Here is a 22687-nt window from a genome sequence, read left to right on the forward strand (position 1 = left end):
CGCCAGACTTCTCTGTCCGTGGGATTCTCCAGGCAAGAATACTGGAGTGGGTTGCCATGCCCTTTTCAAGGGGATCTTCTCGACACAGTGATTGAACCCACGTCTCTTACATCTCCTGCATGGACAGGCAGGTTCTTTACCACTTACGTCACCTGAAGCCCCATGAGCTTGGACTTGGTAACAGATCCACCACACAGGTGAGCTTTAGGTACCCTCCTCATTTATAGTTAGTCCTAGTCCACCTTCATGCCATTATCATACATTATTCTTTTTTTAAAAAAAATCCTTTAAATTCAGATATAATTGACATATAACATCGTGTAAGTTTAAGGGAGTTGGTGATGGACAGGGAGGCCTGGCATGCTGCGATTCATGGGGCCGCAAAGAGTCGGACACGACTGAGCCACTGAACTGAACTGAAGTTTAAGGTATACAATGTATTGACTTTATACATTTATTAACACATCTGTCACATCACATAATTATCTTTTTTTTTGTGGTGGGAATACATGATGTTTTAATGGGGTGTTCCTGTTGTTCTCTGTAGGAGCATTTGTCTGCCAAAAATGACCCTGAAAACTGAAAAAAAAAAAATCAAAAACATTTTTAATCACAATAAACGGCATTTGCTGAGTTGTGATAATGCTCAATGAACCAGGCAAGCACTATGTCACTTTTCAGAGTAATGCAAATAATTATTTCCATTATTTCCCTTGTATATACCAATAAGTAAATAGAAATCTATAAAGTTTAATTTAATTGGTTGAGAACACAGAAGTGAGGAAGCTGGAATTCCCAATCAGGCCTTTTCGGCTCCAATGAATGTGTTTGAAACACAGACACACATATCTATATCCATATCTGTATCTATATCTGTATCTCTGAATTGTTCAGTACAAGCAGGTAGGCTGAAGATGCAGGGAAAAGTTACTTTTACAACTAGAGTCCAAAGGCAGTTTGGAGGCAGAATTTCTTCCCCTTTAAGGGACCTCAGTCTTTTTCTCTTAAAGCCTTCAACTGTATGGATACAGCCAACTTAGATTATGGAGAATAATCTATTTATAGCCCACTGATTTAAATGTTGATCACATGCAAAAATAACTTCACAGCAACATCTAGGGACATGTTTAACCAAGCAACTGGGCAGTATAGCCTAGCCAAGTTGACACATAAAAAGTTACTATGCTCCCTAACTATATTTTCTTTTTAACAGTTCAAACAATGGGAAGAATAGAGAAGAAATAGTGTCACACTCTCACCTCTGTCCCCTTCCCTTCAGAAAGAACATTGTCAACCTCTTAGTGAACATCCTTTCAGAACTCTGCCTATTCCTTTAACACTCATACATATATATATATATATATATATATATATATATATATATATATATATATGTATACAATATGGTTTATTTAAATGGGATCATTCTACAGGTATTGTTTGTATCTTGTTTGCCCTCTTGAATGGTAAGTCACATATATTTATCCTTTTACTTACTTGGACAAACATTTATCTAATATTTATAATATTAAATGATACAATTGAGTAAAAAGCAAAAGTCCATATTTGACCCTTTTCCTGAACCTCACTTTCATCCTTAAAAGTAAGTACTGTTATAATTTAAGGAAGCAGATCACTTAATTGGCTGCCTGTCCCAGGATCCAGATTCTAGAATCTCCAGACAGTATTTATTGGGCACCCCGACCCTGGTCTGAGAGGCCCTTCTGCCCTGAGCATTCACTGCTTGGGTAGAGAACTCTCCTGAGCTAGACTGGCTCCATGGCTAGTCAGAGTTCCCATGAGGCACAGGCAGCCCAGCTGGCCCCATCAACTGATGGGGAACCTGCAGCAGGGGACTCCTGTGATTCCTCCCCAGATTGAAACGTGGATTGAGGGGAGGTTTTGGAGAAGCAGGGTGAGCAACCCGAGAGCCAAGATCAACACCTCCAAGATAATCCGCCCCACAGGGCCTGAACCCAAAAACAGCCGAGGAAGAGAAAACGCCATCCTCAGGCTGTCCTTCCCCAGGAAGCTCTGGAGGATCGTGGAGGATGCAGCCTTCACTTCTACATGCTGGAACGATGAGGTCATCGAAGTAGATCTCTCCCAGATGGAAGTCCTCCAGCGCAGAGGCTTGGACCAGATCTTCAAGACAGACAGCATCAAGAGTTTCATCAGTGAACTGAACCTGTATGAGTTCAGTAAAATCCACCCTTCGGGTCGCTCTGCAGGGAAGATGATGATGATGGTAACATAGAAAGCCCTTCCAGGAAGACTAGACTAGACGAGCTGAGTGCTGGATGGGTTTCATTTCCCAGGAAAAATTTTTCTCATGAGAGGGTGGTTAAGGAAAGAGGAGAAAGCAGGATGTGTTGTGTTCCACCATCCCTCTTAGACAAGACCCAAACAGGACCCACCCCTCTTAGACAGGGGTGACCCCAAACCTTGAGGGGCCACTTGATGTCAGAGAGGGCCAGTAATACCTCAAGTAAAGACAGCCCTGGAGGGAGCTCTAGGGAGCAACATGCTAGGGCCTCATAACCTGCCAGGAATGAAGAGACCTTGTCTCCACAGTTAGGCAAGGCTGGGATAGTGGTGGGGAGGAGGGCAGCAAGGAAGGGCTCTTCTCCCACCTGATGGTTAAAGTGATTCGTTTCTTTCAGATCTATCCCAACTCCAACTTTCAGAGAGACAAGCCTCTCCTGCAGAACATCTGGAGGAAAGGCGACCCCAGAACAATTGCTCAGCGTACTGCCAGTGCAACAGCAACCACAAAGACAAAGAAGTGAATGGTGGCAACCGGACACTCTCCTCGACTCCACCGCAACCAGTACACCGGAGAGGCAGGCAAGAAAGTCCAGAAGGGAACACCACCTGCTCACAGAACCCCCAGCTGGTGCTCATTTGTGTTCTCTGGCCTTTGGTCTATGGGCAGTATAGTCAGGCGGGCTGGGAGAAACCATCTCCCCAGCGAGTAGGGCAGTCCCAGTGGAGAGGGCACATCCAGCAATGCCACGTCTGTGCCCCCAGCTACTTTTGGAAGGGATGGAACAGGGGAACTGCCCAAGAGCCCCTCTGAGTACCCAGATTACAATTTGGTAATGACTTTGCACAAGACCTGCTACTCCATCCTGATGGTGGCCCTTTCCATCATGGCTCCAAATGAGGCCCCTGAGGTGGAGGAGGAGCAGGGAGAGTCCTTAGATTACACGTGTGTCCTCTGTGTGCACTTCAAGGACAAGCCCAATCCCTGAACTGCTAGGTCCCTGAGTTCAGTTCAGTTGCTCAGTCGTGTCTGACTCTTTGTGATCCCATGAATCGCAGCACGTCAGGCCTCTCTGTCCATCACCAACTCCCGGAGTTCAACCAAAACTCATGTGCATCGAGTTGGTGATGCCATCCAGCCATCTCATCTTATGTCGTCCCCTTCACCTCCTGCCCCCAATCCCTCCCAGCATCAGGGTCTTTTCCAGTGAGTCAACTCTTCGCATGAGGTGGCCAAAGTATTGGAGTTTCAGCCTCAGCATCAGTCCTTCCAATGGACACCCAAGACTGGTCTCCTTTAGGATGGAACTGGTTGGATCTTCTTGAAGCCCAAGGGACTCTCAAGTCTTCTCCAACACCACATTTCAAAAGCCTCAGTTCTTTGGTGCTCAGCTTTCTTCACAGTCCAACTCTCACATCCATACATGACCACAGGAAAAACCATAGCCTTGACTAGACGGACCTTTGTTGCCAAAGTAATATCTCTGCTTTATAATATGCTCTCTAGGTTGGTCATAACTTTCCTTCCAAGCAGCAAGCATCTTTTAATTTCATGGCTGCAATCACCATCTGCAGTGATTTTGGAGCCCAAAAAAATAAAGTCTGACATTGTTTCCACCATTCCCCCATCTATTTCCCATGAAGTGATGGGACCAGATGCCATGATCTTAAGTTTTCTGAATGTTGAGCTTTAAGCCAACTTTTTCACTCTCCTCTTTCACTTTCATCAAGAGGCTTTTTAGTTCCTCTTCACTTTCTGCCATAAGGGCGGTGTCATCTGCATATCTGAGGTTATTGATATTTCTCCCAGCAATCTTGACTCCAGCTTGTGCTTCTTCCAGCCAAGCATTTCTCATGATGTACTCTGCATATAAGTTAAATAAGCAGGGTGACAATATATAGCCTTGATGTACTCCTTTTCCTATTTGGAACCAGTCTGTTGCTCCATGTCCACTTCTAACTGTTGCTTCCTGACCTGCAGATAGGTTTCTCAAGAGGCAGGTCAGGTGGTCTGGTATTCCAATCTCTTTCAGAATTTTCCAGTTTATTGTGATCCATACAGTCAAAGGCTTTGGCATAGTCAATAAAGCAGAAATAGATGTTTTTCTGGAACTCTCTTGCTTTTTTGATGATCCAGCAGATCTTGGCAATTTGATCTCTGGTTCCTCTGCCTTTCCTAAAACCAGCTTGAACATCTGGAAGCTCATGGTTCACATATTGCTGAAGCCTGGCTTGGAGAATTTTGAGCATTACTTTACTAGCGTGTGAGATGAGTGCAATTGTGCTGTAGTTTGAGCATTCTTGGGCACTGCCTTTCTTACGGACACTCAAAAGTACTCTCCTGTAATCAAATAGATTTCTGGCTGTAATAAAGTAGAGCAAACTCCATGGGAGTAAATAAAGAATTGAACGAGAACTGCGAGTCTGTGTTCTTTCTGTCTATGCTATTCACACATGGCACACAGTGGGCCAGGTAAGGCTGGAAGCCCACACTCCAAGCAGGCTTCAGTCTGGGCCCCATGGTTCCTTTTCAACTGAAGCAGCAGCATTTCACACGCTCGGCCAAGGGTCTGACCCCCAGGATGAGCGCTGAGGTGAGCCCAGGACAGGCTGGTCCCTGGGCCTTGCCTGCCACTCAGCAGATGGCCCAGCCAGGCTCCTGACCTTGGGGGTGTCACTTTCCCTGAGTCTTGCACCCTGAAGCAGAAGGGGCTCCTCAAGGGTCCCCCAATGATGCCACAAGTTTCTGATCAGCAGCTGAGTATCTCTAGCTCCCGATCCAGGGGCCTGTTTCTGGGCCTGTGGGCCTCTCTGTGTGCTGCATGCCTCTCCACCTGCTGACGCACAGCCCAGTCCCCAGCCTTCCCCCATCACGCCCTGGTCACTGTTACAACATCGGGGAGTTTGGACCAGAGCAGAGAGGAAAAACACTAAGCAGTTTCCTAACAACACGTTTCTCTCAACCACCCAGACACAGCAGGGCCAAAACAAGTGGTGACGCCATCTTATCTATCGTAAAGGTCAAATTCCTGCAGACTCTCACTGAGTCCAGAGCAGCACTGCACGAGGGGTGTCCTGGCACCCCGACCCACACCAAATTGGCAGAACACCCCAAGATGGGGCCAATTCAGACTGAACCAGATGGGCACATCCAGGGTGCAATGGTGACTGGATAGTGTCACCATGTGCTGGTCTCTTGGTCACCTTTTGAAAGCCCAGCTTGGACAGGCCTCCTGCCCAAGGGGGATCAGGTGCTGGGGGATGTCCACCAGGAAGATGTCCTTCCCGCCCCTTCCAGGGATGGGCTGCAACAGCCAGCGGGGATTGGTGAGCACAGTCAGGTACTTCTGTTGCAGGTCGGACAACAGGGCTTGATTCTCCAGCTCCTCCACCTCTTCAGGATCTAGGTTTTCTGGGCACAGCAAAGTGTCCCCAATGTCCACGAGACCTGTGTACAAAGACAGGACACAGAATGAGAACAAGGTCATTGAAAGTCTTGCCTGCTAGAGACTAAAATGTATCATAGCAGGGAACCAGGGTGAACTGAATCCTCTGGCTGAGCATTTCAGATGGGCTCACCTTGGCAAAGGGAATTTGGGGCAAGGGCAAGTGAGGGAAGGAGTGAAATGAAAGGGAGAGGTCTGGTGCTTCACGAACCCACCAGGCCACAGGCAGCTCTCAGTCTGCCCACTGCAGGCCACAGGGACAGAGCAGAAAGGCTCTGACAAGGAACCTGTGGATATCAGGCCCTGAAGCGATTCACCAGCGGAGTTGTTGCTGTGGGGCCTCACCCTGGGGAGTCAGGGGACTTGCTCAGGCCTGGCTGCAGGCAGTGGCAGTGGGGAACCCAGGCTGGGTGCTTTCCTGCCTCTTATGGTCTCTGCTGGGCACACAAACACGTGGGGACACACACACACACAGAGACAAGTGTCACATGCAGACCTGGACCTGCCTCTGCCTCAGAGCACAAATGGGGATTGAGGCCCAGACTGGTGGTAAGGGACCTTGGGCCATCGTCTCCCAGCCAAGGGACCCTTGCTGCTCCTCTGAAGAAACCTCAGCTCCCCCCCACCCCTCTCATCAACTGGTTCAACAGAAAACAATGCAGGGCAGCATCAGGGCCACGCAGACAGCATGGGGCAGGGTGTCACTTGCCTGCGATCACTCCGCGGCCGAATTTGTCCCCGTCCTGCAGCAAGGCCTGGATCTGGGTGGGGCTCATCCCCAGCCTCTGCTCCAGCAGCTCCCACCAGACTGCATCCTCCCAGTCCCGGTGAGCGATGTGGACTGCCAGGGTACAGTGCTGGTGGCCGCGTAGCACGGGCCGCCACCGCGTCTCCAGGGTCTTGACACCGTTTAAGATGAAACCTGCATAAGGCTGTCGAAAGGACAGACAGCCGAACTTCATCTTCCAGAGCTCCTAGGGCCTCACGTGGCTGCGGAAACACAGAACCACAAAGGTCAGGAGCCTGACACAGTGGCCTGCAAGTTCATAGCCATGGGCTGGACCTCAGCCCCACGTGCCCAAGCATCCTCCAAGCCTGCTGACACAGAATCCGGGGGATCAGAGAGGGCTGGCTCTTTCCATCCGTCTCCACCTGGTCCACAGATAGGGAGGTGGTGACCTAGAGGACCCATCCATCACATGGAGTTTGTGGGGAGGTCAGGAAGGAGGGCAGGGCAGTGGGAGAGAGGTACATGGTGAGAGGCACATGGTGAGTTCCAAGACAGAGGGACTCGAAACCCTGGGAGCACTGAGGAGGGAGGGCAAGCCCCCTGGCTTCACAGCCCAGTGGCTGGGCTCTGGTCCTCTCCCAGCACGGACAGGCACTGTCCTGGGCTTAGCTTCCCCTACCCCCGGCCACCATCCCACCCCTTAGCTCCTGGTCCCATCGCTGCCCATGCTCTGGAAATCTCCATCTTAGCCCAGAGCTGCTGAGGGCAGATCCATGCTAACCAATCTGGCCTTGGCCCTGGGGCGCCCTGGACCTCAGACAGCCCTGCAAGGTATCTTCCCCACACCTTTGGCAGCCACATTCCTCTCAGTCCTTCCCACATCACTGCCTCCACTGTCATCAGATGCCCCAGCCCTTGCCCAGAGCCTAGAGAAAGAACGGAGAGCAGAAACTACTGGGACTGGCATGCTCCCTGTCCTCGCCAGGGCCTGGGACGGCATCATGCAGGGATCACAGAATTCAAAACCCATATTATCTGCTATGTTACTGTCACCTTGTTTGACACCTGAGGAGGCGCTGAGGCACAGAGTCACAGTCCATGACTGCAGGGGACCTGACTACACGTACCTCCAACCTTACTTCTTTCCTTGTACCTGGAAATGGGTCCCTGTTCTCTGTAGGGGAGTGGAGGCAGAGGATCAGAGCCATGGGCCTGAACCTCACTATTCTCAGCACCTCCAAGGGAGCTTCCATTTCCACGTGGCTGTGAGGATGGGGACAAGGTCCTGGAAGCACCCAGCCCAGGGCATTCTGGGCCTTTCCTTCTCCTAGCATAGGAGAGCCACAATTCTCCCAGGCCCATGAGGAACCACATGATATGGTTCATAGCCTGATGGCCTGCTCTCCTCGCCCCTGGATTCACCCCTGGTAGCCATGAAGGCCATCCTTCCATCCTTGGAACACTCCAGTATGTTCCTACCTCAGAGCCTTTGTAGGGTGTGAGGTGTCACATTGTGTCCCCTCAAATTCAGGTACTGGAGTCTCAATCCCAAGTACCTTGGCATGACCTTACAGACAAAAGAAAGGTCTTCACAGAGCTGATCGAGGTCAAGTGAGCTCATTAGGATGGACCCTCCTCTTACAGGACGGTTGTCCCTATACAAAGGACACATTTAGAGACAGACAGGCACACAGGAGAACTGAGGTGAAGAGGAAGGCGGAGCTCTTCAAGCCCAGACATGCCCACCATGGCCAGCAATGCCTGGAAGTGAGGGAGTGGATGGGACAGACTCTCTCTATAGCCCTCACGAGAGCCAATCTCAGCTGACACCTCGACCTCCGCTGCTGGCCTCCTGAACCAACACGGTTTGTATTTGAGCCAGCCGGCCTGTGTGACCCTAACATGACTGCCAGCAAATGAAGCCAGAGGGTCAGCCCTGTGTAGACATCTCTCCACAGGGGCAAGGGGGGATGGCTTCTCCACTCCCAGCACCTTGGGCACACTCCTCCACGTCTGCACATCTATTTTTATGCATTTGTTTTCACACTTATATGGTGTCTGTTTACATCTCCCAGTGTTGGGGGTCCCACAAGTTACTGATGCTTCCCTCCTGATGGAAGGGTAGGGAAAACTCATTCTGCCAATACAGCCACTGGACATGACCACACACTCACTGACTGAAGAGTCATGCAGGAGGTGGCCCAGGGAACAGGGCACACACCCGAGGTGCTAACACACACTAGCAAATGGCCTTCCACAAAGGCTCCCCTTTGTCTACTTCACCAACCACAGGCAAGGGTGCCATGTCCTCATGCACTGGCTAGCCCCGAGCATCATCATCCTGCTGAACTTCTGTCGACGTGCTGGGTGACAAAGGGTCACCCTCTTCACTGGGTCTGGCTTGGTTACCAGGGAGCCTGGCTGTCCCCCTGGGGCATGGCCATTGATATGTCTTCTACTGGGGTATGTGATTGGATCCCAGGCTTGCCCAGGTTCCGCCACTCAGTGTCTCAGCCAAACCAACCCCTTCCTCCTGGGCGCTTCTGAATCTCACCTGTGTGGGTGGAATCCCTGAGCAAGAAGGGGCTCAAGCTTTCCCACCACTCGAAGCAAGGGTGCCTGCTTGGTGGCCAGAGGTGAAAACACTCTTCCGCCTGCTTGTCTGTGCGTCTTCACCTGCACGAGGACCAGAGGAACAGGGAGAAAACCACCAGTGAGAAGACAGCAATGTTGGACAACAAGCCACCATGCTCTCCTTGGCAGGGGCCTCAGACCACGGGGACCCAGGAGGGCCCAACTGATGAGAAACACACATGCAGGTTCCCTCAGGGTAGGTTCTGCTCATCACAGCAGCTGGCCTGTCCTCGTGTGACTGGGACAGGGACCCCCACAGTGCCTCAAGGGTCAGCACAGAAACCCATCCCCCAGGAGTGATGGTGATTTACAGCCCAGGAGACTGGAGCAACTACGAAGAGAAAATGATTCCTCCCCTCACACTGCCACTCTGGAAGGATCCAGAGGCCGGCACAGTCAGTCGGCCGCCCTCCATGGACTCCTGGTTTGGCCCCACCAGGAGGGGAACACGTACAAGCAGCTGAGCTCTTCAGGTCAGGGCCCGATGTGGGGAGCTCACAGAGGGCGGGGAGAGGAGGCTCCTGTAAGGTCACAGTCCAGGGGGCAGGAGCAGGAGGCTGGAGGGCAGGTCTGCTGGCATCGCCAGGACACATACGTGGAAGAAAAGCAGGCGGGGACTGTGGCCGTGGAGGGAACCGGAAGGTCCAGCTCGGTCCCCTGGCAGGGGCTCCTGGTCCCAGAGCCTGGAAACCCCCGCCCGGAGGTACCGTCTGCGCACGAGGCAGGTTCCACCTTCCTGCAAGTAGAGCGAGTCGCGGGCGCTTTTTTGGGATGGCCGGGCAGCGGCCACCAGGCAGGACAGTAGTCCGCCACCGGGACCGCTGTCAGGTGACGGCTCCCGATGGCCTTAGTCCCGTCGCGCCCACAAACACTGAAGCCCTTGATTTCCGGTGTGTATGGCTTCCGTACTCACGTAAGCACGCAGTTACATAGACACGCACGTACGAACAAAGGCGCTTTCTCTCGCCTGCCCTGTCTGCTAGGAGACAGAATAGGAGCCGTCAGGCGGAAGCCGTCACGCCGACCCGAGGGAGGGCCAGGAAGAGAGCGGTCAGGCGGAAAAAGGGAGGAGATGGGAGGAGCAGGACGAGGAGTCTGGGGCTGGGTGAAGAGGAGCTTCGGGAGAAGGAGGCGGGGCGGGGCGGGGTGGAGCGGAGCGGGATGGAGCCACCGGGCGAGCGGAGCGGGGCTTCCTGACCCTAGTGCTTACTGTGGGCCTGGGGAACCCACGGAGGCTGGGCTTGTCCAGTTTGAGTCCGTACCATAGGCGTCCAGTCGGCGAGACTCGGCGAGAGTCAAAGTGACCGCGACCCAGTGTGCTCAGCGACTGCATCCGAGCTTCAGGGAAGCGGGAAGAGGCGCAGCCTCTGGGCGGAGTTCCCCAACTCTGGGCTGAAAGCCCAGGCTGGCTCCCCTCCAAGCCACTCTGGGGCTGCTGGCCCATTGCTGAGCAACAGTCTGTCTTTTTGCAGATGCGAAGGAAAATCCTCAGTTTCCTGCTGCCCCTGGGACCTGAGATGTCCCAGATAAAAGAAGCTTCGCTTTCAAAAATGTTTCCTGTCCTCTTCCTTTCGTCTGAGGGCTCAGCCCACCCAGGGCAGCCCCCTGACTCTGCTCCTGACCGCCGCCCTCCCTGCTGTGCCCCAGCCTCCCAAAGTGCCTGATCAGAGTAAAGGATCCTCTTCCTGTCCCCACTGCTACTAGCTGAGTTCAGGCCTCATGGCCTGGGGCCAGTGCTGTCAGCCTAGCCCCCCACTCCACCCCCGCACTCGCCTGGACCCCTGCTGTCTCTCCTGCTCCAGCCGGAGTTGCACACACTGTCGGTTCTGAGTCACATCGCACACACATTCATCCTCATCAATCCCGGGTTGAAAGCGCAGCTGAGCCCTCTCCTGTTTTAAGTCTCAACTCGTCCATGGTGCCCTGGGGGTGTTCTGGTGGTCTGGGGTCTTCTTCCTCCTCACCCAGCACTCTGGGTGGCTGTGCTGGTCCTACACTCTGTGCAGAGCTCATCCGGGACCCCACACTTTCTCATGCAGTTCTGCCCCTGGACTACTGGCTCCTCTTATCCTGACAACCTACTGTCCTCCTTCCAGGCATGACTGTAACATCCCTTTCTCCGTCTGCCCAAGTGTCAGCTGCTCTCATCTTGGAGTTTTTGGGCGCCCTGCCTCTTCCTGCTGCCCACCTTTGCCCCCCTCTTCTTCCCAGGCTGTGGCTGCTGGGCATGAGTCTGGACCCCTGAGTGTCACCAAGCCCCAGGAAGGTAAGGTCAGTGTCTACCTGGTTCCCATTAGCCAGGCACCCACATAACTGCTGCCATGGGAATGTAGAGTTGGAGCAGTGCTTTCTCTTCCAGCGTGCAGCCTGCTGTCTCCTTGCAGAAGCCTGCCAGCCATGAGTTGAGGGGCGAGGCTGCCTCCTGGATCTGAGGCCTCAGCACTGTGGGTACCCGAGCAATCACCACATCCAACTCCCTCATGCTGGCACTCTGCTCCTCACCCTGAGAGTGGTTACCAGCTGCCTCCAGAAATCCCAGAACCTCCTGGTAGTGGTTTCAGATCGTGAGGGAGGGTCCTGTGAATGGTGGGTGGGATCCTGCTGATTCTCCCGAATCCTGGTTTTGAACTAGACCTTGCCCAGTAAACTGGACTCCTATGAAGTGTGGCTGCTGATGGGGCAGCTGTGAGGCCCTGCTCCGTGGCTTTTCTCCACACCTGTCCCTTCCCTGCTGCTGGCCCCAGCTGTCCTCACGCGCCCACATGTGTGAACCGAGCCACGGGGAGTGCTGCCTCCCACCCCACCTGGGTCTCTGAGGCTTGGTGAGGGTTCCACTTTCCTCCTGCTGTGCATTTACAGGCAACACTGACATGGGACAGGCTCTACCCAGATTCTCAGTTTTCCTCATGTCCTCCTTGGCCTATGTGTTTTCTTCTCTGAAATGCCTGTTGCTCATCTCTCTGCTGAGCCAAGTGTCCTTTCTGTGCCAAGTTGTGGGCGCTTCTTTTGGGGTCTGAGCATTCATCCCGGCCTGGTGTTTGTATTGCAGATTCGTCCTCTTCTGTTTGTAGGCTAGCAATGAACTCAGTATTCACCTGGTCTCTTGGAGCCGTAAGTGCCCCACAGGTCAGCGTGTGTCTGTCAGGCCCTCCTTCTGGGAGCCACCATCCACCCCCTCATAACTGGGCCGAGCAGTCCCCAAGGAGACGCTGCCCTGGCGTCCAGCACTCTGCCCGTGAGAGAGGGCTCCTTCACGTCCATGTCAGTCCCTTGGTCCCTGCCTGGCTTTAGTTCCAGGCCTTGGACTCCTGCACATGGGACAAGCCCAGGGGCAGCCATGTAGCTCTGGGAGGTCAGCCAGACCTATTTCCTCTCTGTTCCCAGGGCAGGTCCTGTTGTTTGCACCCCTCTCTATACCACCCAGATGGAGGGGCCAGCCTGAGAACCGGACGTGTTTCTGATTTCATCTCAGTTCCACTGCAGTTCTTTGAGAGGACACGGCACGCATGGGACCTGCGGACATGGGTGGCCACTTTGCTGCTGCTACTCAGGGTGCTGTATGCCAAAGGGCTGGGGCACTGCCCAGGGGGACCTTCTGTGAGCCTCTGGCACTGCCCTGCTCACATTGACATCACAGGCCTGTATATCACGTTTGACACAGGGGTGGGAGATGCTGGTTTATGCGTGCCCATCATTCCTGAGCTCTTGGGTCTATGTGCTCTTCACTGTCCTCTGTCTGGGCAGGTTTGGCCAAAACCCGAATGCCAGACTGCCCAGCACTGGAAGAGGCTTCCAGATCAGGCTGCAGCCCACTGAATGGATCCAGCTATTTAGTTTGTGAGATCAAGGAGTAGGAAGGGAAGACTGGAGTGTGCATTGCTATCCCATACCCATGGTGAGAGGACTTCCGTGAGTGGACTCTCGTGCTCTGGGCGGGAGCCCCGTCTGGCTACCCTTTGAGTACTTATGTGCCCACCGTGGCGACTTGGCCAAGCACAGAGAGGGTGTGAGGAGTTAGGAGCAGAGAACACCCGTGAGGTGCTACCAGAAGTGAGAAGGTTCTCCAGTTGATGAGTGGGGCGTGTACCACCCCCCACCCCCGCCGCCGGCATTTTCTGTGCATTTCTCTTTTACTTAATGGAGTTCACTCGATGGAGTTCTGTTCAGCCGTACCATCTTTTCCTCACATCACATGTTCCCTCAGGTTCTGAAGGACTCCTCGACAGACGTCTCACTAAGTCCTGCACCTGTCTCTGGGGGATACTGCATTCCAGGCTCTCTCAGCTCAAGACCGATTGACAAATCCTCAGGACTGGCCCTGTGTCCCCTGCCCCTTGAGCCCCTGTGCCCAGAAACCCCAGCACAGTGGGTCCTTTCAAAGTGGTTGCAGAGTCAGAGTTAACCGTGTCTCTCAGGTTGGTGTCAAGTTGACCCTGTCTGGCAACCTCCACCCCTCTGGTGGTTCCACCACCCCACGTGGGGTCACCAAGACAGAGCCCGACGTCCCTTTGGGAGGGGCTGGGGTCATCCCTGTGTCTGTTTGTCCCTATTCCTCAGTGCGACCTGAGAACTGGCTCGGGGGCTGAACCTGGACGAGGGATCTTGACCTGTTTACTGGGGCAGCTGCCCTTGGCCTCAGTGTAGTTTTGGACTGTACCTTGGTCAGCTGCCCACCTCTTGAGCCTCTGTGAGGCCACATTTTACTGACCACCTGCCCTGCTCTGTGGGTCCAGCCTCCTGGGTGGCGGCAGACCTTGTCATGGTCCCTGGGTCCTGGCTGCTCAGAGCGACCACGTGACCTCTGCTGCGGCCCCTGGGTAGTGGTGATGGTGGGTGGAGGGTGTCGTCTGTCTCCTCCACGAGGCCCATCAAGCCAGGCCTGTGTTGCACAGTGACTTCACTCTGCTTGGTGGCCAGGCAGTAGGTGACCAGCTCTTCCCATGGTTCCTTGGTTCTCGTGCTGGTAGTGCTGTGGGTCCTGCCACAGATCGGAGTGGCCAGCTCCCGTGCTTCCTGGGACAGAGGGCACATGTGGGGGAGGACTCTGGTCCTGTTTGTTCCCTTGGGGGTGGGGAGGGACACCAACTCTTAATGGGGTGGAGGAGGTGGGCTGCTGCTGCAGGCTCAGAAGTTTAGACATCTGGGATATCCCAGTCTTCTACACCCTGCCTCCTGGTCTCCTTGGCCCTCGTGTCAGGGATGCAGGTTTTCCCAAGAGGACCTCCAATGCCAGTGGTTCGGGCCTGCCTTGGCAGAACGTTCAGTCTCTTTGAGGTTCAGCCACTCCTGTCGAATCCTGGGCTGATGTTTGTCCACTGCCTGAAGCTTTGTCAGCTATTGGGGAGACCCTGCCACCCGCCTTGGCTCTCACTGTTCTTCACCCTGAGCTGGTCATCTGCCTGTAGAGAGCAAACCAAAGAAGTTACTTCACTGTATTCCTCCCACGTTCCACACACCTGGATCTTCTCAGTTGCTAGGAAATTCCTCTCCCCCTGCCAGCCCAGCACAAGTTCTAGCAGCTGGGCTGTGGCCTTGAGCCCAGGGCTGAGTGCACACCAACTACCCCCAGGATAGGTCCTCATAACCCGTGGGGCAGGGCATGTCAACCATGTACCAAGGCCCCATCTCACCACCTCTCCTCGGACCACTCCAGGGCCAGCCTTCTCGGGATGGGTCCTTCATGAGGCTGTTCCCACGAGTTGAGGGTGGGGGGAGTGGTGCCAGACACTGGCTGGGGACTCACCACTAAGGGGACAGGGAGCAGGCAGGGGTGGGCAGGGCATCCGTTCACCTGTGATGTTGACCTGACAGTTCCTGCCAGCCTGTCGGGAGATGCAGAGCACAGACGGGTGTTGGAGGTGTCCATGGTGGGCTCCAGTTCTCGGGCCCTCACAGTGCCTGAGGCCTTGTGATCGCTATTGACCAAATGGGAGAAGTGACACCAGGAATTGGTGCCTGAACGGTGGCTATGTGTACACACAGGACATCAAGTACCTTTCCTTGGGTGGCACTACGCTCTGCCCTGCACGCAGCCTGGTGGGAGGGGCTCTTGGTGTCTTTTGCACTAGACAGCTGCTGGGTTGGCAGGAGAACTGCTTCCAGTGCACTGGCCACCCGGCCATCTGCTAGCCCCAGTGTAAGCACAGGCTGATGGGAGAGGGCAGATCTGGATGTCAGACCTTGCAAGGCAAAGCACATTCAAGACCAAGGATACACGTCCTGCAAGAAACTCCTCCACTGTGCAGGGTGTCAGGTGTCCACTCACCCTTGCATCACTCAGGGCTGGGAGGTGAGGAGGCTGGAGTGCATCTTCCAGGCAGACATGTAAAGAGCAGAGCCTGAAATGTGTCAAGAGGTTGGGGAGCATTAAGTGTGGGGAACCAACCACTGATTCAAAGGGACGGACAATGGAGGGCCATCTGGGCTGGGTCTTATAGTGAAGAGGGTCTCCTTGGCTGGGAAATGGGGGAAGGGCCCCCAGAAGGATCAGACCCATGAAGGGAACAGCCCAGGAGTGTAGCTGGACCAGACAAGTTTGTAGGAGGGCCCCCAGCCTGACACCATCTGTTCAGGTCCCCAGAGGGAGCTTTGGCAAAGGATTTCTAGAGACTCTGATGTGCTGTGAAGTTTCATCCATTGCTTGCAGAGGCAAGGCTGCGTGCTGGTATGTGTAATGCTACCCAGGTAGGCTGGGCAGACTCTGGTCCTCCACAGAGGCACTGTGAGAGGAAACACACACTCTGCTCTGCCATCTCAAACCTGGATTGATCCGCAACCCCACCACTGCTGGAGCATGAGTCTTAGTAAATCACTCCCTCTCTGAGTCTCCATTTCTTTATCTGAAGGATGAGCGCAGTGTGAAATGTCCCCATTAGGAGTAATCCTATTTGTTGGTGTATCTGATGGGAGTGAGAAGTCACGGGATGATTCACATGAAAGCAATCTGTAAACCAGAAAGCACCTGCTATGAGTAGTGATTGAAGAGGCATCTCTTTTCCCAAGAGAGCTTTCCCCAGAATGAGTGGGAATGCAGGTGTGTACTTTGAAGCCTGCAGCTGGGAGACAGGGAGACAGTGAAGAGCCTCCAATTAGGAAAGGAGGAGAACATGGACACCATCGGCCCCCAGTCCCAAAGGTCCTTTAGGATGTGGCCTAGGTTGGGACTTGAGGGCCATCAGTGGATTTCGAGTAAAGATGTATATAGTGGCCCCTGGGGACAGAAGGCAGTGTGAGCTGAGTCAAACTGACAGGCTTTGTGAACTGGGGGCTGTAGCATGACCAAGAATCCATAAAGCTGGGAGCTTCTTCCCTGAACTGCAGGAGTCAACATCTGCATGTTGCCTCAGGTCCATGATCTGCTTTCCACCATTCCGTCTCCCAGAACACTTCAGCAGCCAAGTGTTTTCACCAGCTTGACCTAAACACTTTTGTTAGTAAATCCAAAAGTGGATGATATGAAGAAGCTATTTATAGTATGCCGAGTTTTCCCTATGTAGCCCACTTGGTATTAACAGTCTCGTTGTTCACTGCAGCCATGTCAGTGTGTTTGCCAGCCCCTGCCAGGGTGTTGATGATCTCTGCCTCCCTGTTAATGATTTCTAAATCCCTAAACTCTTGTGGCCCCCAAGGCTTTTGGACAGCATTAGGCACAAGTGATCCTAGCCCCAGTAAGAGCCAACATTTTCAGAGGACTGATGGAGGCCCAGGGGTACTGCATGTGTCACCTTCCTCCAGCCTTCGGCCTGCAGGGGTGCCCTTCCTGGGACAGGCAGGACTGAGGGCCAGCCCCAGGTCAACCTGGGTGACTACACACCCCACCATCTGCCAAACTGCCTCAGGATGTGAAATCTTTTGGTGCAAGCCGTGGTCTTCTGTGGTAGAAATGGGAGGAACCTAGAGCTAAAAAGAGGAAGGAGCCTTGGCAAGCACATGTATTCACTAGTTTGTAATTCTGGGCACCTGTCCACCATCTTATTTCAGGACATCTGGAGCCTGGTGCGGTCTCCCAGTACAGACCCACAAAACCTGGGTCCACCCACACAATTCTGGGGTGTTAACATGATTCAGGAGTCTCTGGTTTGGGGATACAGGCAATGACACCAGAAGCTCAGCAGCATTAGGCTCACCTTGTTGACTTGCTTTCATAGCACACTTCTCAAGCACCAATAGGAAATGCAGGTAGAGGAGACGAGCAGAAAGGGCATTGTGCTGCTGCTGGTGCTGCTTGCCCTGCTGGGCGGCCCCCTCTGTCTCAGAGAAGCCTGTGCATTAACTTTGGACAGGATGGAAAGCTGCCTTCAGGGAGTGGCACCCGGGCCTCACTTGCTCTGTGCTTGGTAGCTAGTCATATTCTTAGGATTAACCTGGACCCTAAATTGCAAAGGCCAGGTTTTGTTGAGCAAAATTGTGGCTTTTCTGCCATCCCATGATCTGGAAGCTGTCTCTTGCTTGCCCACCCCGGCTTCTGTGTCCCAGTGACCCTCCAGGTTCCCTGGTTACCCCTGAGGGTGTATGGCCAATTAGCCTCCCAGCACAGGGCTGAACAGCTCAGATCAGTGTCCTTGCCTGGGTCTGTCCTTTGCATTGTGGCGTCGTGGCTCAGAGGCCAGGGTTTAAGATCTTGAGCCAGTGATGACCCTTTTCCAGCCTCAGTTTTCACATCTGTATGCTGGGTGTAGTAACAATGCACAGTCGCTAGGACAACAGGGATGGTTCCATGAGTTGAAAGGCTGGGATAAATTTGGTGTGCAAATATGTTATGGAGAAGAGAACCAGGAATACTGCCAGGATTTTTCATCTGCTTTTGGGAACTACCATTGGCTGACAAGGGCAGAAAAAAGTACTCCATGCCACTTTTCTTCAGCCTGCTATTGCAACCCTCTGGGGTTTTGGGGACTGTTTTTAAGCAGCTTGCTGTTGGCATAGCAACATTGCTGGGAGACATATCAATAACCTCAGATATGCAGATGATACCACCTTTGTAACAGAAAGTGAAGACGAACTGAGGAGTCTCTTGATGAAAGTGAAAGAGGAGAGTGAAAAGCTGGCTTAAAACTCAACATTCAAAAAACTAAGATCATGGCATCTGGTCCAATCACTTCATGGTAAATATATGGGGAAACAATAGAAACAGTGAGAGACTTAATTTTTTTGGACTCCAAAATCACTGCAGATGGTACAGCCATGAAATTAAGAGACACTTGCTCCTCGGAAGAAAAGCTATGACCAACCTAGACAGCGTATTAAAAAGCAGACATTACATTGCTGACATAGGTCTGTCTACTCAAAGTTATGGTTTTTCCAGTAGTCATGTATGGATGTGAGAATTGGATCATAAAGAAGGCTGAAGGCCGAAGAATTGATGCTTTTGAATTGTGGTGTTGGAGAAGACTCTTGAGAGTTTCTTGGACTGCAAGGAGATCCAACCAGTCAATCCTAAAGGAAATCATTCCTGAATATTCACTGAAAGGACTGATGCTGAAGCTGAAACTCCAATACGTTGGCACCTGATTCCAAGAACTGACTCATTGGAAAAAACCCTGATGATGGGGAAGATTGAAGGCAGGAGGAGAAGGGGGTAACAGATGATGAGATGCTTGGATGGCATCACTGACTTGATGGACATGAGTTTGAGCAAGCGCTGGGAGTTGGTGATGGTCAGGGAAGCTTGGCATTCTGCAGTCCATGGGGTCACAAAGAGTTGGACACGACTGAGTAACTGAACTGAACTTATGGGCCCAGATGCTATGCTAAGCAAATTACACATACTGAGTGGTTGCTATCGATTTGAGTATACTATTATGCCCACTTAACAGATGAGGAAGCTAAGGTAACAGGTAGTTAAATTGTAGTGACAAGATTTAAGCCCAGAACCTGTTGACCTTTTTAGTCCTCTGACTCACCATGAGACTCAGCCAAGTGACAGTGTCCCTGCTGCTCCAGGGCCCTGGCAGGCAACTTGAAGAAGCGAGGTCAGCGGGTGCAAACCACAAGGAGTGAGAGGGCTGGAACACACGGAGAGAGCATGATCTAACCCAGGAGGAGCTGCCACTCACAATAGGAGGGTGTGCAGGTCAGGTGCCAGGCCTTTTGATTTGTCCAGAGTGGCCCAAAAAGCTGAAGTTCAGTAAGAGGTCTCCTAGTTTTTGAATGTTGGCTCCTTATTTTGTAAAGGCACTCTCCACGCCAGTTGCCTACACCTGCACTCATGCAGACCTTACAGGTGCTCCTCTCTTTCCTCCACTGCACTGTCTCCACACGGTGTTGCCCCTGCCAGGGGTTTGCTCTCAGACGTTGATCTGTCTGAAAGTGCTCCCGCCTCGGCTCAGACTGTCTGCTTGTTTTCATGAAAGCATACTGTTGAAGAACAGAGACAGACTCCGGGAACCCACATGCTTCCATGTCTCCTCCTGCAGTTTACTCAGCTCAGTGCAGACTGCACCTCCAAGCTTTCCCATGTCCTCTCTGTAGGGATCAGTGTCCTCTTGGCCAAAGTTCTCCCGAGGCTTTGTACTATGCCTGGCTGTATCCTTCCTTCCTTTTACCTGGTCCATTTCTCCTCTCTCCCAGTTACACAGTCAGCCTCTTGTGACAAGTCCAAAGTCTAATTACCTCACTCTTCCCATCTTCCCCCAAGTCTGATCTCAGTGCTTAATAGGTTTAACTTCCAAATATTTGCTGAATTAAATATAAAAATTTCAGTAAAGATGAGGCTTGTCCTCGTATTCTTATTAATGACAAGGCAGGTTTGGTTGTTTTAATAAAGAACTAAAAATGCAGTTACTTTGCCATTTTAAACCTGCATTCTCATCTAATAAGTATTGTCAAACCCATAGGAATCACTTAATAGGTGTAGATTGCATAGCATAGCGCCTGATGCAGAGAAGGCACTCAGGAGAGGTCAGTTCATCTTGTCACAGCTTTCATGACTTAATACAATTGTATAGACTCTTTTTGATGCCATGAACTGTAGAACTCCAGGCTTCCTTGTCCTTCACCATCTACTGGAGCTTGCTCAAACTCATGTCCATTGAGTCAATGATGCCTTCCAACCATCTCATCCTCTTCAGCTTCAGCATCAGTCCTTTCTATGAATATTCAGGGTCTCTGAAGAGTTTTTTCCAACACCATAGTTCAAAAGCATCAATTCTTTGGCACCCAGCCTTTTTTCTGGTCCAACTGTCACATCCATACATGACTACTGGAAAAAACTATAGCTTTAACTAGACGGACCATTGTCAGTAAATTAATGTCTCTGCTTTTCACTATGCTGTCTAGGTTGGTCATAGCTTTTCTTCCAAGGAGGAAGTGTCTTTTAGTTTCATGGCTGCAGTCACCATCTGCAGTGATTTTGGACCCCAAGAAATAAAATCTGTCACTGTTTCCATTCTTTACCCATCTATGTGACATAAAATTATGGGACTGGATGCCATGATCTTCATTTTTTGAATGCTGAGTTTCAAGCCAGCTTTTTCACTCTCCTCTTTCAATTTCATCAAGAGGCTCTGTAGTTCCTCTTCCCTTTCTACCATAAGGGTGGTGTCATCTGCATATCTGAGATTATTGATATTTCTCCTGGCAATCTTGATTGAAGCTCATGCTTCATCCAGCCCAGCATTTCACATGATGTACTCTGCATAGAAGTTAAATAAGCAGGGTGAAAATATATAGCCTTGATATACTCCTTTCCCAATTTTGAACCAGTCTGTTGTTCCATGTCAAGTTCTAACTGTTGCTTCTTGACCTGCATACAGGCTTCTCAGGAGGCAAAGAAAGTGGTTTGGTATTCCCATCTCTTTAAGGATTTTCCACAGTTTGTTGTGATCCACACAGTCAATGGCTTTATAACATGGTCAATGAAGCAGAAGTAAATGTTTTTCTGTTTTTTATGATCCAACAGATGTTGGCCATTTGATCTCTGGTTCCTCTGGTGCCTTTTCTTAATCCAGGCTGTACATCTGGAAGTTCTTGGTTCACATACTGTTGAAGCCTAACTTGAAGGATTTTGAGCATTTTGAGCATTACCTTGCTAGCATGTGACATGAGCACAATTGTGCAGTAGTTTAAACATTCTTTGGCATTGCCCTTCTTTGGGATTAGAATGAAAACTGACCTTTTCCAGTCCTGTGGCCACTGCTGAATTTTCCAAATTGGCTGGCATATTGAGTGTAGCACTTTCACAGCATCATCTTTTAAGATAGAAATAACTCAGCTGGAAATCCATCACCTTCACTACCTTTGTTTTTAGTGATACTTCCTAAGGCCCACTTGACTTTGCATTCCAGGATGTCTGGCTCTAGGTGAGTGATCAAACCATCATGATTATCTGGGTCATTAAGACCTTTTTTGTATAGTTCTGTGTATTCTTGCCACCTCTTCTTAATCTCTTCTGCTTCTGTTAGGTCCTTACCATTTCTGCATTTCAGGATTTAATACAATAGAGCTAAGATTTACTGAAAGGCAAGGCTGACCTTATTGCAAGTGATCCTCACATCCTGAACTGAGATCCCAAGAAACTCATGAAAGGTCTCTTCCAAATTAAGGCAGCAGTTGAAGTTCTACCTATTCATTTTTTGCCTGCAATTGTTTGCTTGAGCCTGGTAAAAACACTGCTTTCCTTAATAGACATTTTACAAATCTAAGTGTTGAATATGCTCATTACTCTCTGTCATAGGCTGAATTTTGTGCCCCTCTCCAAATTCACATGTTGCAGCCCTAACGGAGAAGGCAATGGCAACCCACTCCAATACTCTTGCCTGGCAAATCCCATGGATGGAGGAGCCTGGTAGACTGCAATCCATGGGGTCGCTAAGAGTTGGACACGACTGAGCAACTTCACTTTCACTTTTCACTTTCATGCGTTGGAGAAGGAAATGGCAACCCACTCCAGTGTTCTTGCCTGGAGAATCCCAGGGATGGGGGAGCCTGGTGGGCTGCCATCTATGGGGTCGCACAGAGTCGGACACGACTGAAGTGACTTAGCAGCAGCAGCAGCAGTGGTCCTAACCCTGGCACTTCAGAATGTGCCTCTGTTTGAAGATAGGGACTTTAAAAAGGTAATTAAGGTTAAATGAGGTCATATGAGTGGGCCTTAATTCATTCTGACTGTGGTTATTATCAGAAGAGGAAGTTTGGAGACATAAAGGGACACAGGGTTGGGCATGCACAGGCAAAGTGCCATTTGAAGATTCAGGATGGAGACCACCATCTACAAGCCAAGGAGAGAGGCTTCAGGAGATACCTGACCTTCTGACACCTTCATCTTGGACTTCCAGCCTTCAGAACTGTTAGACAATGAATTTCTGGGGCTTTCCTGGTAGCTCAGTAGTACAGAACCCACCTGATAATGCAGAAGACCCAGATTCGATCCCTGATCTGAGAGGATCCCACATGACATGAAACAACTACCCCATTGCCGGGAGCCAGCGTGAGGAATTCCACCCGTGACAAGGTCATGCGGCAGAGCTCTGATGGCAAGGCTAATCAGACCTCAGGTTTCCCCCCTGGAATTTCCTGAGCATCCACCCCCCAAAAAATAAGAATCAGCCTGCTTTTCCACTCTTCTGACATTCTCTGGAAAAAGTCAATTCAGGGCTTTAGTCTTCTGCGTTTG

The 22687-nt window shown here is 51.5% G+C and overlaps 1 protein-coding gene and 1 pseudogene across 1 annotated transcript; one reads left to right on the forward strand and one right to left on the reverse strand.

Annotated features, from left to right (window-relative positions):
• The first annotated feature begins 1779 nt into the window (after positions 1-1779).
• LOC128070080 (heat shock transcription factor, X-linked member 3-like) lies at positions 1780-3254 on the forward strand (annotated as a pseudogene).
• A 2205-nt stretch (positions 3255-5459) lies between these two features.
• Positions 5460-9925, reverse strand: LOC128070081 (EOLA-like protein). The gene is made up of 4 exons (XM_052663384.1): positions 9671-9925; positions 8996-9117; positions 6421-6701; positions 5460-5713 (listed from the first exon to the last, which is right to left on the reverse strand). The coding sequence occupies exons 3-4, from the start codon at positions 6671-6673 to the stop codon at positions 5466-5468; spliced, it is 501 nt and encodes a 166-aa protein (XP_052519344.1). The 5' UTR covers positions 6674-6701; positions 8996-9117; positions 9671-9925; the 3' UTR covers positions 5460-5465.
• Positions 9926-22687: the final 12762 nt, after the last annotated feature.

Source organism: Budorcas taxicolor, chromosome X (genome assembly GCF_023091745.1).
Source record: "Budorcas taxicolor isolate Tak-1 chromosome X, Takin1.1, whole genome shotgun sequence".
Taxonomy (NCBI): domain Eukaryota; kingdom Metazoa; phylum Chordata; class Mammalia; order Artiodactyla; family Bovidae; genus Budorcas; species Budorcas taxicolor.

Excerpts from the sequence above, each read along its gene's own strand:
- LOC128070081 (XM_052663384.1), bottom strand. The coding sequence starts at position 6,673 with ATGAAGTTCGGCTGTCTGTCCTTTCGACAGCCTTATGCAGGTTTCATC. Across the intron at positions 5,714-6,420 it reads CGGCCGCGGAGTGATCGCAG|GTCTCGTGGACATTGGGGAC; the intron begins GCAAGTGACACC and ends CTTTGTACACAG.